This window comes from Coptis chinensis, chromosome 4, assembly GCF_015680905.1.
Source record: "Coptis chinensis isolate HL-2020 chromosome 4, ASM1568090v1, whole genome shotgun sequence".
Taxonomy (NCBI): Eukaryota; Viridiplantae; Streptophyta; class Magnoliopsida; order Ranunculales; family Ranunculaceae; genus Coptis; species Coptis chinensis.
This window is the reverse complement of record NC_141459.1, coordinates 99,431,841-99,447,933: the sequence shown is the minus strand read 5'-3', so window position 1 is coordinate 99,447,933 and position 16,093 is coordinate 99,431,841. Positions and strand designations below refer to the sequence as shown.

Sequence of the window (16,093 nt, the reverse complement as noted above, 5' to 3'; positions counted from 1 at the left end):
GAAAGACAATGAGAGTGTTGTCTCTCCATTGTTTGGGCGGATTAAGTGTGAGATGTCATTGGATGGACATCTTCAAGGACTTTATTTGTTGTGGTTAAAAGGAACAAAAAAATGGAATAATGAGGTGCCTAATGTAGGTCTGTGTAAAGAAAAATAATAGTAAAAAGAACCGTAATAATGATAAAAAAGGTTTTTACCATGTATATTATGATCGTGGATGGCTTTCATTTGTAAGTTATTTATATTTTCTGATTGTGTTTACGTCGTTGTTTGGGTCATGCAGGCCCCAGAAGTGATTAATACATACCTGATGGAGTAGGACATTGATCGTAAATATTTCTCGATGACATTTGACAAATTATTTTCCAATGAAGTTGTCTTCAGAATTAGAGAACGATTTTCTCAAAGCAAGTTGCTTCTGAGCAGTGGTCAGTTATTTCACGTTCGTTGTGCAACAAATATTCTGAATATGATTGTTCAAAATGTGTTGGAAGCATTACATGAGGTAACACACAAAATTAGAGAAAGTGTAAGGTATGTTAAAAAGCTCGAGATCTGAATACAAAGAAAGCTTCGGTGAGATGGCTCAAAGAATTGATAGGTAATACTCGGAGGAGTTTGTGTCTTGATTGTCCATCTCATTGGAATACAACTTATGCTATGATTGAAGGCTGCAATTGAGTACAAAATTGCATTTTCTCATTTGCAAGAATGTGACTTTGATTACAGTTTAGCACCATCCGGCTGTAGAGTGGAAAGGGCAAGTACCGTTTGTAGATATTTAAAGCTTTTATTGAAGTTGCTAATGTATTCACGGGTGCGACAACGCCAACCTTTATTTCCCTTAGCTATGTGATATTCATCTGCAATTAATTGAACGATGCAAGAGCTCGGACCCTTTCATTCATTCCATGGCACTAAAGATGAAAAGCGGGTTTGATACATATTGGAATATTAGCGACTTGGTTTTTAGCAATTGCAGCCATCTTGGATCCTCGATTCAAGATGAAGTTGGTGGAATATTACTATCCTCGGATCTATGGTCCCAATGGTTCGCTAGATCACATCAACGGCTTTTAATTGTATCAAGGATATTTACCATGAGTATGCAATTTAAAATTGACAATGACTTCATTTGATCATGGTTTGACTTCTGATGTTCCCGTGGTAATGGGCTAAAATGTGCCCTACATAGCATGAATAATGATACCGGATAGGCTAAGTGGGTTTGACAAGTTCCTAATGACACCGTAATTCAGATAACTAACACTTGAAGTCGAGCTGGATAAATATTTGGAGGAACCTCGCTTTTCCTAGGAATGTGGATTTTGACATTTTGAACTCATGGAGAGTCAATGCTACCAAATATCCAATCTTATTCTTGATGGCTCGTGACATTTTGGGGATTCCTATGTCAACGGTTGAATTTGATTCAGCATTTAACATTGGAGAACGAGTACTTGATCCATATTGGTAATTTAAAGTAGCTAGCCAAATAAAGGTATTTCCATAACTATAAAGGTCAACTTCTTCGGCCAACAAAGGAAGAGACACCGTTTCGGCGGTTTCACAATTAAAAAAAAGAAAACTGCTCGTATTCTTCGTTCATTAGAAAACCCTTTGTCTTCCTAAACTCCCATACTTTAATTAGCTTACTTTTAATTGTTTTAGCAAACCGATGGTCTTCTACTCTTCTCTCGCCATCTACCACCTAACTCTCTCTTATTGCCCTCCTGCTTCATCAAGACCGACGATTGTAGGTAAAAAATATTCTCGGCTTTTCCCTCCTCAGTAGTACCCGTTCTTCCGATTTGTTGTTTCATTTGATGTTTAATTTATTAGTAGGTGTGAACAATGATTTCCAAACTCTGATTTATCAGCAGCTGGACTACTTGCCCATGTGGCAATGCACTTGCTACTGTAGCTAGCAGACTCAGTTCTCATTTATAGAAAGATATATAAATTGTTTTTATCAGGCATTGATTTATTAAATGGTGTGCTCTGATTTATACTGATATAAAAAACAGATATTTTCTCACTTCCTTTGGAGATTCAAAGCGGGAAGAATTGGAATGATACTTAAGCGTCTCGCACCCATGCATGTAGCAAGGCCAATTTGAGTGAGGCCTATCTTTGAACGAGATAAACTTTGTAGCAAGCGTTTGGCTAATGATGTGCCAGTATAAATTTTATGTACTTAAGTGTGAAGTGCCAATGCTCGCATACAATAAAGTTGTTAAACATGAAGGAACCTAAATACTTGCTTTTATAGTTAGTTTATATATTTCACTTTACAAGTATTATTTGGTCATACACGTGCACAATGGCTTTTTATTATTTATGAACAAAACCATGCATGATCTTTAGGCGCTTTTGCACTCTGTGCTTCAAAGTCAAACCAATAAGTGGGGTCTCCGGTATTTATATTCCAAGCCTCATAAACCTACCTGTCAATATAAGAAGGCATGTCAAAGTTTATGATGCAATTCATTTTGTTCAAAAAATTCCAACGAGCAATAAATTCCATAATTGGTGCTCACATCACCCAAATTTTCATACTTTAATTACTAATCTTTGTATACTCTGTAATAAATTTGTTTGTCAACCATGTGCAGAGCATTCAATTCACTCCACATACTGTAATATATTCCATAATTTGTTTGTACCACATAGACATATTTCAGAAAGTTTTTTTTAATTGGTTACGGGGTTGAGGCACCCTACCTTGATTAAACTTCAAAGAGTTACATATACCTCCTCAAGAATATGATCATTGGAGGGAGAATCCTTACTACTACAATAACAATAGGCTAGCTCGAAGCCTTACAATTATGAGAAACTCATGAACATAACCCATTCGGGTACATACACAAAGACTTGATAACATAAAAAAATATCTAATGTCTGCCACCAAACAAAAGTTTATCTCTTAAGACCGGGTGATTCCAGAAAGCTTTTACTTATACATTCAATTCACTCCACATATTATATCCGACTTAATGACTCTATAGAACAACTATCAACGGAGGCCAATGTATTTGTTCTAATTGTTTTTCAATGTGATAATTTCTAAATTAAAAAAAAAAAAAAAAAAAAAAAAAAAAAAAAAAAAAAAAAAAAAAAAAAAAAAAAAAAAATTGGCATTGTTAGCTAGCTACAACTTTCTCTGTCCAAGCTATCTGCTTATTTAAACCGACCAAAATATATCTTATTTAAAGCTTTTAAATGGTAATCTTGCCACATAGCCATCTTCCGGAGAACTTTTATTTACACATTCAATTCATTTCACATATTATATCCGCCTTAATAGATCTATATATAGAACAAATATTTACAGTGTCCAATGTATTTTTTCTAATTGTTTCTCAATGTGATCGTTTCTAAATAAATAAAAACACCGACCAAAAAATTGCTTTTGTTAGCTACCTACAATTTCTTTCTCTGTCCAACCTACTTACTTATTTAAATCGACCAAAATATTTAAAAACGAAAAAAAAAATGATGGATTCGCTTAGATCATTCTGAAGACAATGATAAAAAAAAAAAAGGTTATTCTTCTTGCATTTGTTTTGAGATATTTTATTCTCCAGTGTAGAATAACAATTACGTTGCACGCCATGATATAATATTCTTATATCTTACAGATAGTATACTCATATGAATCCAACAATGTTCCTCAATCACATATAAATGTTCGACAAGATAATTACACAACCAACATCACAAATGTTAATTTCATCAACATAATACCTATTTTTTTGGTAAATTAGTTTGACTAAATTACACTGATATTGACTAAATTACAAGCGGTTAAATACCTCTTTGAATATATTTATTCGCACCATGGCAGAGCAGTAAAAAACAAATCGGCCAAAGAACACAACTAGCGTACTAAAGTGCTATTTTCTTATTGAAGTTTTTAGTCATACCTCGATCTGTATTAATCTAAAATATATTACATAATATATCCATTCAAACAAATGTAATATGTTACTATTCTAATTTATATGTGTTCATTTATTTGATTTTCTCCACCCTAATTTCCTTTCCTAGAACGTGCAACGCACGTACCCGTTTACTAGTAATGATAATGAAAATGTAATTGTTTTTTATTATATAATAATATGTCATGTGATTAAATTAAAGTTGATTAACAAAAGGTTCACGATGGATGCAAGTTCCAATTGCTCATAACCGCTAATTGTGCCATATATCTTTTTTTTTACCGTGAGACTGTGAGACGTGAATTTGAAGGTTAATTTTTTTTTCGGGGAGAGGGAATGGTTGATTTGAAGGTAGAGCCAAAAACGTTGATTAGGACATTAGATTGCAGTCCTCCTTAGATATATATTATAGCTCTACCCTCTTGGCTCTATTTTTTGAGCATTCACAAAAATAAGAGACTAATATAGAAAAATCAGACAATTGACAATCATATAGACTCTAGTTTTTTTTAAACTCTATTACTAATTACGAAAAAATATGATATAAAGAAGGAAACAATCTGTGTTGACAAATTTTCTCCTCCTCTCTATTACAGTCTCTCTCTAATATAATGTCTCTCACTAATATCATCTCCTCTTTTTCTCTTCCTTCTTCCTCTTTTTTATACTTCACTTCCCTCTCTCTCAACTCGCCTCCTCGTCCCGTCGTTCATCTCTCCTCTATCTAGCGTCCTCGGTCCCTCCACCTGTCAAAGGCGCCCGAAAGCAGTTGGAATCCTGTATCTTCTCACCTGCCTCTTCCCCTTCGTTGATCACTCCTTGATCCTACGCCGCTGCTGTCCCTCCCAACCGCCGCGGTAGTTCTTAGCGGCCTCCTGGTTCAGTTGGCATTCCGCGGACATGATCACCAAAGATCACGCCTCCTCCAACTTAACTTACTTACGCCCACTTATCACCTATAACCTTCTATGTCATGAATATGGCCTCCACAGATGCCCCTCTCCGGTTCCTTTGCCGCCGTGTGTGAACCCCAGAAGTGATCGTAATGGATGACCAATGGGACCGAGAACCTCTAATCATTCCTCTCTTCACTTCATGGTATGTCACCTGCGTTGGTTCAATTACCTTCCCCCTCCTCATTGGCCCAGGGTTCATCATGGCATCCAGCTGTCCCACGTGCACGCGCATTTGCTCTGACATTTACCATATCGAGGATCCACGTGTCTTCCTCTCTATGGTCCCTTGTGCTGAATTTACCTCTTTACCCCCACCGCTTAGACTCCCGCTTAAACCCCTCTCTCTTCTCCAAATCTATCACTTCAACCTTTCATTTTCTTCTCCAGCCTCTCCAACTTCTTCTCGTTTTTTATTTTCACCTTCTTGAGATCTTCAAGTCTCGATCGGGTTTCTTTAGAGTCGCTCCTTGGTTGTGCTACCTTGCATTCCGGTTTGTCTCCTCTTTTCCATTCCATTCTCTTGTTATTTTTTGTCTTGATTCACTTGCTTCAATCGTTTCACTCTACCCTTTATCACTTTCGTTTCCCCATTGTTGCTTCCACTTCATTCTTTATTTTAGTCCGACATGTCAAAGATCTCGAATCGGCGGATACCTCGCCACTGATCGGCCGGCTCGATTCAAATCTAAGCGCACATACTGCGAGTCCATCTGAATCCTTGAACCCTGATTCTAATTCTGCCGCGGAACCCTCTACCTCAGGTAGGAAGACTACTCTTCCACCCCCACCTTCATACCATCATCAGACCTAACCTCGATGCCATCACGGCCGCTTATGGCATTCCGGGTGACTTGGTCCTAGAGCATGTGCCCGGCGTCACCCATTTTCCCCATCTGGTAAAACCTCGGCCTGGTTGTCTCATCGCATCAGAAGTAGGTCGATAATGGCCCGGCGCTTTCCTTTAACCCTTATAGATGTCGAGGTGTAACCACTTCAATATTCCGGCCTCGCCAAGGCATAGGCAATTTTGGCGTGTCATGTATGCCGCTGAATCATTATAATAAAACTCAATCCCCTAAAATCCAACTCCGCGATATAATTACTCATTTTTATATCAAGAAGAGCACCAAGTTTGGTAGTGTAGGTATCACCCTTCCAGACTTTCGTCCGCGAGAAGAAGTCCTTTATTCTCCACGACCACCTCGACAAAGTATGGCATTACTATCCACTATATGTGTGTGCGAATTTTCTCTCCGCGGATCTCCCCTCGACGTTTCTCTAAGGCACCTCGGTTTTCTTTCAAGTGGTAATGACCGCCTTTTACTTCAATCGTGGCTCCTTTCTAACTATATTTTTAACTTGTCTTTACTTGGTGATCCAGGTTGGAGACCCGATTCAAGCGATCTCGAATCTACACCGCCTTTCCTCCGAAATATTTCAACACATCCGCGATTTGGCGGTGCTCAATGTGCCCTTCGGTATTGACCCGTAAAAGGTAACCCTCTTTTACTTGATCCATCCTTGAAAAACATCGGTGACTACCAAGGTCCCTATCGTTTGCCGCCTCCCAAAGAAAGAAAACCCAAATCCTCTCCCCGTCCCTAAAAGAAAACCCCACATATCCTTCAAATACACTACCAAGATCTACCACTCCCAAGTTGCTTGCCCAGGGTCTGCTTTAAGCTCCGGCCCCTACTCCCCTTACCCCTCTTTCATTATTCTCGTTAGCGGATTGAAAGACGACATTAATCCTCATCCTACCACTACTTCAGCCGCTGATATGGCTGCCAGCAAACTCAAACTTTGGGATAGCGACTCCGATGGTGATGACTCCGTGGAAGTCGTTCTTAGAAGTCCGCCCCCGAAGAAAGCCAAGTCCGCACATCCTTCTGTCTCTCATGTTACCAAGCCACGACCCCCAGCTCCAGGGCGTCGGCATGGGAAGGAAACCACCGCGTCTGGTTCCTTGCCCTCTGGACCTGTTGAAGTCTGGCGACCTCGATTCAAGGTAAAGGACCGCGATGTCAATACCCGAGATTCTGCATTGGACAATCCAGCTGTTGCAGCCTCTCTCTTCTTCGGTTCCCATCTTCCGAAGGATCAAGCCTACGGCGATGCTGGTTCTCTAGCTTCCCACAAAACGTCTATCTATACTGGTTTGGAAAGGGTAAGTTCTCTTCTTGTATATCCATAGCGATTTCCTGGATGCGCACTCTTTACTAAGTTTTTTTTTTTTTTTTAGCTAAGCCTGGATATTGGACATGTGGTCCGCGGCTTGACTAGCACTTTGGACTCCTTGGAGATTATGAAGCAGGAGATTAACGGTCCGGATGGCTGGAAAGTGAAGTATGCACAGCTGGAAAAGGACCGGGATGATCTGCGCGCGATCGTGGGTAATGAAATCGCGATAAAGCACTTCAAAGAACCCAAGATCAACATAAAGATTATGTAGCCGGGGTCTTCAAACCGGAAAGCCAACGGGAGGCGGATAAACCGCTACTCAAGCCGCTGTGGACAAAGCGCCAGGAAGCCCCGTGACCGCTTTCGCGTCCTAGCCGAAGAAGATAAATCGTGCACTTAAGCATCAACTTGATGAGCTCATCAAGGCGGCGCCGCCGCCTCTTTCTCCTCCGGCCATTTCGGCTCCAATCAATGATATTCCTCCGATGGTGCCCTCTGAGGCTGATATGCCTCGTGACCCATTTCTACCACAAAGACGGTCACTTCCCCCATGGCCGAGGATGATGATCCTACACTTGTCGGGGAGGCGCCTGAAGTTTCATCTCAGAAGGATGGGGTCGACAGCCAACCTAGAAGTGAAAACCCGCCAATGGGCGAATATGTCTCTGAAGATATGAACATCGTTTGACTATCATCTGCATTATATGATTTTGTTCTTTATCCTTGACACAATTTAGATTTTCTCTTTTGACGTCGTGTATGTGAATGTAGCCCCGGTTTCAAAGCAGCCCAAAGGTTTTCCTTTTAAGCTCTTTTATACGGGGTCATTACTCGCTCTTTTAAGTGTTTGATATGAAGGTATAAGTCCATTAAAAAATGTAACCCGCTACTACTCCTTGCTTTCTTTCATTTTGTCGTTGTGTGGCTGTGGAAGCCTTGTGGGGGCAACTTCGGTTTGCCCCGGTTTGATTTGGACTATTGTCCGCGACGGACTATTCCCCCCCGCTGTCTTTGGCGGCTGTGAAGCCTTGTGGGGGCAGCTCAGTTTGCCCCCAGTTTGATTTGGACTACCGTCCGCGAAGGGCTCTTCCCCCCCGCTGTCTTTGGCGGCTGTGAAACTTTGTGGGGGCAGCTCGGTTGCCCCGGTTTGATTTGGATCGATGTCCGCGAAGGGCTCTTCCCCGCCGTCTTTGGCGGCCTGGAAGCAATGAGGGGGGCAGCTCGGTTTGCCCCAGTTTGATTTGGACTAATGTCCGCTGAAGGCTCTTCCCCTCATTGCCTTTGGCGGGTCAGGAAGCCTTGTGGGGCAGCTCGGTTTGCCCCCCAGTTTGATTTGGACTATTGTCCATGAAGGGCTCTTCCCCCCTCATTGCCTTTGGCGGCCAGAAGCCTTTCGGGCAGCTTTTTGCCCCTGAGTTTGATTTGGACTACCGTCCGCGAAGGGCTCTTCACCCCCCGCTGTCTTTGGCGGCTGTGAAGCCTTGTGGGGGCTGAGCTTGTCCCCCCTCTGCTATGCGTCGTCGATATGCCTGTTGAGGCCGCTTCATTCTTTTATTCTCATTCATAAGACATATAGACAAAGTACATGCTTTAATATATGACAAGCAACAAAATATTGACAATCTTCGATTCATACATGGAATTTCTTTAACATTCTAATGTTCCACGGTTTCTCAACCTTTTCCCCTGCTAAAGTTTGCAATCGATAAGTTCCAGATGTACCCTTTTCGCTCACAAGATAGGGTCCTTCCCAGTTGGATCTTAGTTTTCCTTCATTTTCCTTTCTCGTGGTGTAACGCCGCGCGCCTTGAACAAATCCCCACCTCGAATGTCCGCGGCCTCACTTTCTTGGCATACTGCCGCTGTAACCTCCGATGATACTCTTCCAATCGTATGCGTGCAATTTCTCTTTTTTCTTCTATCAGACTCAAATCACTAGCTAGTATTCTGGCATTTCTTCCTGTTTCTACTGCATTGGTTATGGTAGTGGATACTATCATCTCCACCGGTATGACTGCCTCTACCCGTAAGTCATTAAGAATGGTGACTCCATAGTCGATGTTCAAGCGGTGTTGTCTGATGCGCCAGTACATGGTTCAGTTCATCGCCCATGCCCCTTTCCTTGCCTCCGGTTTCCTCTTGATATTATCCATTATGATTTTGTTTGAAGACTCGCTTGCCCATTTCCTTCGATTATATGGTGCCGAGAACCCTTTGTTTCACCTTTTAAATGCCCGAAGGAACTCTCGAACCTTTTTTTCCTCAGAACCGTGTTCCATTATCCGCGATGATCGTATGTGGTAAACCCGAACCTCGTGATATGATGTTCTCCCATATAAACTTCTTCACATTGTCTTCTTTCACTTGCTGCAATGCCACTCCTTCTACCCATTTGGTAAAATAATCGGTAGCTGCCAACATAAATCGTCCTTTTGCCGCTTGCTGTGGGCAGCGGCCCAACAATGTCCAATCCCCACATGGCGAATGGCCACGCGAATCGAATACATTATGTAGCGGCTCCCTCCGGCATGTATGAGTGGCGCAAACCTCTGACACTTCTCACATTTCTTGGCATACGTGGTGGCGTCTCTCTTCATATGTGGCCAAAAGTATCCCTGTGATATCAATCTGTGGGTTGTCGTGCGCCCTGCCGAATGACTGCCGCAATCTCCTTCGTGTATCTCAGCCAGAATTTCTTGGATCTGCTGCGGTCCTACGCATTTCAGCATAGGTCCATTGAAATTTCTTTTATATAAATCTCCTTCGAGCAACGTGTATCTTCTACTAGTTTGTTCCATCTTTCGTCTCTCTTGTTTGTCTTCTATTTCCTCACCCATCAGGAAGGTTTTAATGGGCATCATCCAACCCTGTTCCTGCTCACTTGTAAGCCAAACGCTTTTCTCTTCTGATGTGCTGGGTCTGCTTAGAACTCTCACCTCAATTGTCCGTCCCTCTGTCCCCAGCAAAGATCGCCGCCACATAGGCCAAAGGCGTCGGTGTCTATTTTCACCACGGCCTAGATGTGCAAAGCTAATTTTCTCGAACTTGCTTGCTCTCTGTTGTAGGACCTCTAAGTACCTCGCCATCCTTGGGCAACGGGCCATAAATCCACCATTCATCTGACAAATTACTAAGTTTGAATCAGAGAAAACAGACAATTCTCTCCCCCAAATCCTTTGCAAGATCCAAACCTGCTATTACCGCCTCATATTCAGACTCATTGTTTGAAGCCGCAAATCCCAGTTTCATCGACAACTCCAGCCTATTGTTCTCAGGCGTTACCAGGACGACTCCAATTCCATTCCCTGTGTCTGTCGTGGATCCGTCTGTGAATACTCTCCACCCATTCCGCGGATCCCAAGGATCCAATGGATCTTGACTTGATTCCCCTTCCGGTTCCATGACCATTTCTTCTCCCCATGTTGGGTCCTCGGCCGGAAATTCAGCCGGAGAAGTCATGGCTTTGCGCCTTTTCGCCATTCGAATCTGATACTGGATCTCATAACAACCGAGCATCATCGCTGCCACTTCAAAGATTCTACCTGATTTGTCTGCCTTCAACGCTTGCTTTAATAGCAAATTAGTTATTACCACCACTGAATGTGACTCGAAGTAAGGCTTCAAATTTCGGTGTTGAAAATATTAATGCCAAAGCGTATTTTTCAATTCTCGCCAGATCGGGGTTTCAGCCCAAAGATGGTCTTACTTTGGAAGTAAACTGGCTTTTCTACTCTTTCCACCACTCGAACTAGAACTGAGCTCACGGCGTATTCTGACACTCCAAGATACAAGTACAGCTTTTCCCCAGTTCAAGCGAGATAGCAAGGGTGCTTTTCCCAAGTAACTTTTAATTCTTGAAAGGCCCTTCACATTCCTCTTGTCCATTGGAAATCCGGCTTTTTCTCAACAAACGATATAGCGGTCGGCATTTATCCGAAGATTTCGAAATAAATCGGTTCAATGCCGCGACTCTTCCAAACAACCTTTTGTACTTCCTTTACATTTTGAGGGGCGGCATCTCTATCGGTGACCTTATCCGTTGAGGTTAGCTTCTATTCCGCGATGGGTTACTATGTATTCCAAGAATTTGCCGGTTACCCGGCGTGCATTTCGGGGTTGAGCTTCAGGTTTGTACTTCCACGAGATGAGGAAAGTTTCTTGCGGACCCTCTAAGTGTTCTCGCCTCGACATGCTCTTTTTCTACCATGTCGTCAATATATATTTCCATCCCTTTCCCTAATCTTGCCCTCAAACATTTTTTTCTCTTAACCTATGAAGCGTGGCCCCAACATTCTTTAATCCAAATGGCATTCTCGTGTAACAATAAGTTCCACCTTCCACCACGAAGGTTGTCTTTTCCCCGGATCCGTCCGTCGTACATTGCTACCTGATTATATCCCATAGACGCGTCCATAAAAGAAAATAATTTAAACCCCGCCGTTCGGTCCACTGGTTCATCCACCCGTGGCATTGGATAACAATCTTTAGGACATTCTTTGTTTACGCCCTCAAAATCCACGCACATCCTAACCTTGCCATTCTTCTTTGGCACCGCTGACTACATTTGATAACCATTCCGTGAATTCGATCTCCTAATTATCCCCCCCCTTTCGGTCCTAGGCACACCTCTTCGATATACCCTCCGCATACTTCGGCCTCACGCTTCTCATCTTTTGTCTTACAGGCTTTGCATTTTCATTCATATGCAAACGATGACATGCAAACTCAGGATCTAACCCCGTAATATCTTCTATTGCCCAAGCAAATATATCTTCGTTCTCTGCCAAAAACTGTACTAACTTACTCTTCCATTCACCTGGCAATTCCGAACCCGCCGAAGTAAATTTCTCCTCGTCTCCTGCCCCCAGATTCACTATCTCAATTTCATCCAAAGTTTTCGGTCCAAGTGGTGGCTCGTATATTACCGTCGAAGCCTCCTCCTGTAATTGCTATGCTGCCCCCGGCTCCTGCTCTGCAATCTCTCCTTTAATGCCGCGGACCATATTTCTCACTGTCACCTGCTGAATATTCTTCGCGGCCACTTGATCTCCTTTTATCTCATACGTACCTCCATTCGTGGGGAAACGGATTACCTGATAATAGGTTGATGGAATTGCCCTCATCTCATGAATCCACCGTCTCCCTAGGATTGCATTGTACTGGGAGTTGGTGTCCACCACCATGAACCTCGTGAATACGGTCGTCGGACCAGCGGTCACCGGTAATACTAGTTCGCCCACGGGTTCGGTCATACCGCCGTTGAATCCAAACAAATTGGTTCATTGCTTTCATCCGGTCTCTATCGATATTCATTTCTTCCATGGCTCCTTTAAACGGCAGATCTACCGAACTTCCGCAGCCTATCAAAACCCTTTTACCAAATAATTCCCCATTGCAATGGTGATTACCAAGGCATCCTCATGTGGCGAAATTACTGACTCGAGGTCCTTTGGAGTGAACGTTATGGTTTCCTCTCCCTTCGCGGTTCCACTAACTAACCGCGGAATGCTCACCACTTCATTGACACATCGCATGAACTTGTCGTCTTTTCGATCTTATCGCGGTGTACATTTCTCCCAAGTGTTTCCCCGCTAAAAATAATGTTGATAGTTCATAAGATTCTAGCTGGTGCCGGCAATCTTTCAGCTTGGCGCCCCTTAGTGATAAATTCTCTAAGCATTCCCTTTTTCAATCATCCTCTCTACCAACCATTTCAAGGCATAACATTCATTGGTCGCATGGTTCTGGATCTGATGATAGGCGCAGAATGGCTTTCCCTCTATTTCTCCTAGTGTATTTCGCGGACCTTCATAGTACTGAAGACCCTTAATCAGTGGCAAGATCTCCTCCAACGGTCTGTTAAGGGGAGTTTGCTCTATTCCGCGGTACGGCTTCCTTTCCCGAACGTCTCTCCTACCACGATCCCCAGTCCTCTCTGGTTCGCGATTCTGCCCACTGTATGATGTCTTATCCCTTTCTTCTCTACTGCTCTTACCCCTCCGGTCATCTTTGTCCACTGCCTGTATCGCCTTCCCTGATCTCCTCTGTTCCTTTGCGTTCCTCTGCATTATGTCCTCATATCGTATGTACTTCTCCACCTTCGGATACAGAGCGTGTAACGTGGTGATTTCAATCTTGGATACCGACTCGTGGACTCTAGTTCCCTGTCTCAAACCATGCTGGAATGCTATTACTGCTGTATGTTCTTCCAAATTTTCTACCCTCAGCGTCTCTTCCTTGAACCTACATAAAACTCCCTTTAACGATTCACGATCTTTGCTTGACATTGAATAGGGCCGCGATATCTACCACTCTCCGCTTCTGATGTATGAAATGATCGACAAAAGCGCGCTCTAATTCTTCAAACTTGTTGATGCTCCTCGACGCTAATCTATAATACCAGTCTGATGCTCCCCCTTTAAGGCTAGCCGGGAACATCATGCATCGGAGTCCATCATACTTGCTTTCCTGCCATAACGGCATCTGTTGCCGGAAGTGATGTAGATGATCCGTCCGGATCCCCTTTCCCATCATATCTTTCAAACTGGGTTGATGAACCTCTTTTGGCACTTTAGAATTCCATACCATATCTGCGGTGGGTTCTTATTGAGACTTCGCCACCTTTTTCTGCAAGCTCCGGTTCACTTTCTCCACCCCTTTTGTTCGCTTCCCTATCTTTCTCAATCATCGCCTGCACCACCTCCATCGTGAGGCCCGCTATTTGTTCCTCCCCTATGGATGGAAATTCTTCATTCTCTCCCTCCATTCCACTATCTTGTAGATCCCTCCGCTCTGTTTCCACTTGGGTGGCCTCCTTTTCTTTTCTTAGATCGTCATTCTCATTGCGTAACCTGACTATCTCCTCTTGCAATAGTCTGGTGGTATCCGCCGCTACCTCAGATGTCTCTTCTTCCCCCACTCCTTCTATCTCTCAAGGCGCTTCTTCTTCTTTCCTCTCTCTCGAACTGCTTCTTTTCTAGGTCTCCCTACCGCTCTTTTCGCTATGGTGGCCATTTTCTCTCGGTCCCCACAGACGGCGCCAAAATGTGTTGACAAATTTTCTCCTCCTCTCTATTACAATCTCTCTCTCTAATATAATGTCTCTCACTAATATCATCTCCTCTTTTTCTCTTCCTTCTTCCTCTTTTTTATACTTCACTTCCCCTCTCTCTCAACTGCCCTCTGTCCGTCGTTCATCTCTCCTCTATCTAGCGTCCTCGGTCCCTCCACCTGTCAAGGCAGTTCCGAGCAGTTGGAATCCTGTATCTTCTCACCTGCCTCTTCCCCTTCGTTGATCACTCCTTGATCCTACGTCGTCTGTCCTCCCAACTGTTGCGGTAGTTCTTAGCAGTTCCCAGCGGTTGGCATTCCGCGGACATGATCACCAGCATCACGTCTCCTCCAACTTAACTTACTTACGGCCCACTTATCACCTATAACCTTCTATGTCATGAATATGGCCTCCACACAATCCCATCTAGAGTTTCATAGATTCTCCAACTTTTTCTAAACATTATAGCTAATTACGAAAAAACAGAAGACAAAAAAACAAAATTGCTAAAAATAATAGGTTCCACCGAAAATGATTTTCCTAAAACTCTTACGTCACAAAGAATAGTTTTCACACTAATCTTAGGTGAAGTTTAACATAATAAAATTTCTTTCTATAAAAAGACAATGAAATAACGAATGAAAAAATGAATTGAGTTGCCTGAACAATTACTTTATACATTTGTTAATCTCACATGTGACTGGGACAAAAAAAATAAAATAAAAGTCAACTAATCATAAAATAAGTAACAATGTACACCCAAAACTAAGTGGACAACAAATAAAATTGTATTGTATGCACTATATGTCTATACGGGCCTAAACAAATAAACTTGGATAGATTTAATGCACCATTCACTTTGGAATTTAAACATTTAGTCATCGTTAAGGATTTAAAAAACCACAGTAATTATGACATATTCCAATTAAATTTCTGAATTTATAATTTTTTTTCAACACTATAATGTAATTTCCAATTTATATATATATATATATATACCAAACCAAACCAAAACAAATTCCAATGGAAAATTAAATTATTCAAAAAATAACATCACAAAACATATAATAGAAAATTTTGCATTCATTCTAATACAAGCTCACATGTATATAAAAAAATAAAAAAATAACGGCAAACCAATAATGACAAATATTTTAAAATATATATAATACTACATGAAACTAAGCTCAAAGAACAATTAATGGGAAATCGAAAACTGGATGTAAATACATCAAACTAACCTCAAATAATATTTAACGGAAAATCAGAAATTGGATGCAAATGTAAACATTAAACTAATCTTAAAATGTAATTAATGGGAAATTGGACTATGGATACAGCTGCATTAAACTAACCTCAAAGAATAATTAATAGGAAATCAAAACTTGGATGCAAATACATCGAATTAATATAAAAAAAATAATTGTCGAGAAATCAAAAACTGGTTGGAAATGCATTGAAATAATCCTCAATGATTAAATTAATGGGAAATCGAAAACTTGATGCAACTGTATTGAACTAACATCAAAGAAAAATTAACTATAAATTGGGAACAGGATGCAAATCCATAGAATTAATCTTAAATAATAATTAATGGGAAATCGGAAACCGGATGCAACTGTATTGAACTAATCTAAAAAAAAACTATATGCAAATGCATTGAACTAACATCAAGAAATAATTAATGGAAAATCGAAAACTAGATGCAAATTCATTGAACTAACCTCAAACAATAATTAACGGAAAATCGGAAACTAGATGCCAATGCAACCTTATCGAATAATAAATGAGAAATAAAAAATTGGATGCAAATGCATTAAAATAATCTCAAAGAATAATTAACGGTAAATCGGAAATTGGATGCAAATGCATTAAACTGACCTCGAAGAACAATTAATAGGAAATTGGGAATTTGATGTAAATGCATTGAACTAACCTCAAAAAATAAATAACGGAAAATC

General features: G+C 41.6%; 1 protein-coding gene across 1 annotated transcript; it reads left to right on the top strand.

Annotated features, from left to right (window-relative positions):
- Positions 1 to 6,679: 6,679 nt before the first annotated feature.
- Positions 6,680 to 7,769, top strand: LOC147506153 (uncharacterized). The gene is made up of 3 exons (XM_086605710.1): positions 6,680 to 7,067; positions 7,143 to 7,289; positions 7,617 to 7,769. The coding sequence occupies exons 1-3, from the start codon at positions 6,681 to 6,683 to the stop codon at positions 7,767 to 7,769; spliced, it is 687 nt and encodes a 228-aa protein (XP_086461836.1). The 5' UTR covers position 6,680.
- Positions 7,770 to 16,093: the final 8,324 nt, after the last annotated feature.

What these genes read in the sequence shown, in the direction of transcription:
- LOC147506153 (XM_086605710.1), top strand. Translation starts at nt 6,681, where the DNA reads ATGGCTGCCAGCAAACTCAAACTTTGGGATAGCGACTCCGATGGTGAT. An exon ending in TCTATACTGGTTTGGAAAGG is followed by an intron (nt 7,068 to 7,142) that starts GTAAGTTCTCTT and finishes TTTTTTTTTTAG; the next exon opens with CTAAGCCTGGATATTGGACA. An exon ending in GGGATGATCTGCGCGCGATC is followed by an intron (nt 7,290 to 7,616) that starts GTGGGTAATGAA and finishes TCTACCACAAAG; the next exon opens with ACGGTCACTTCCCCCATGGC.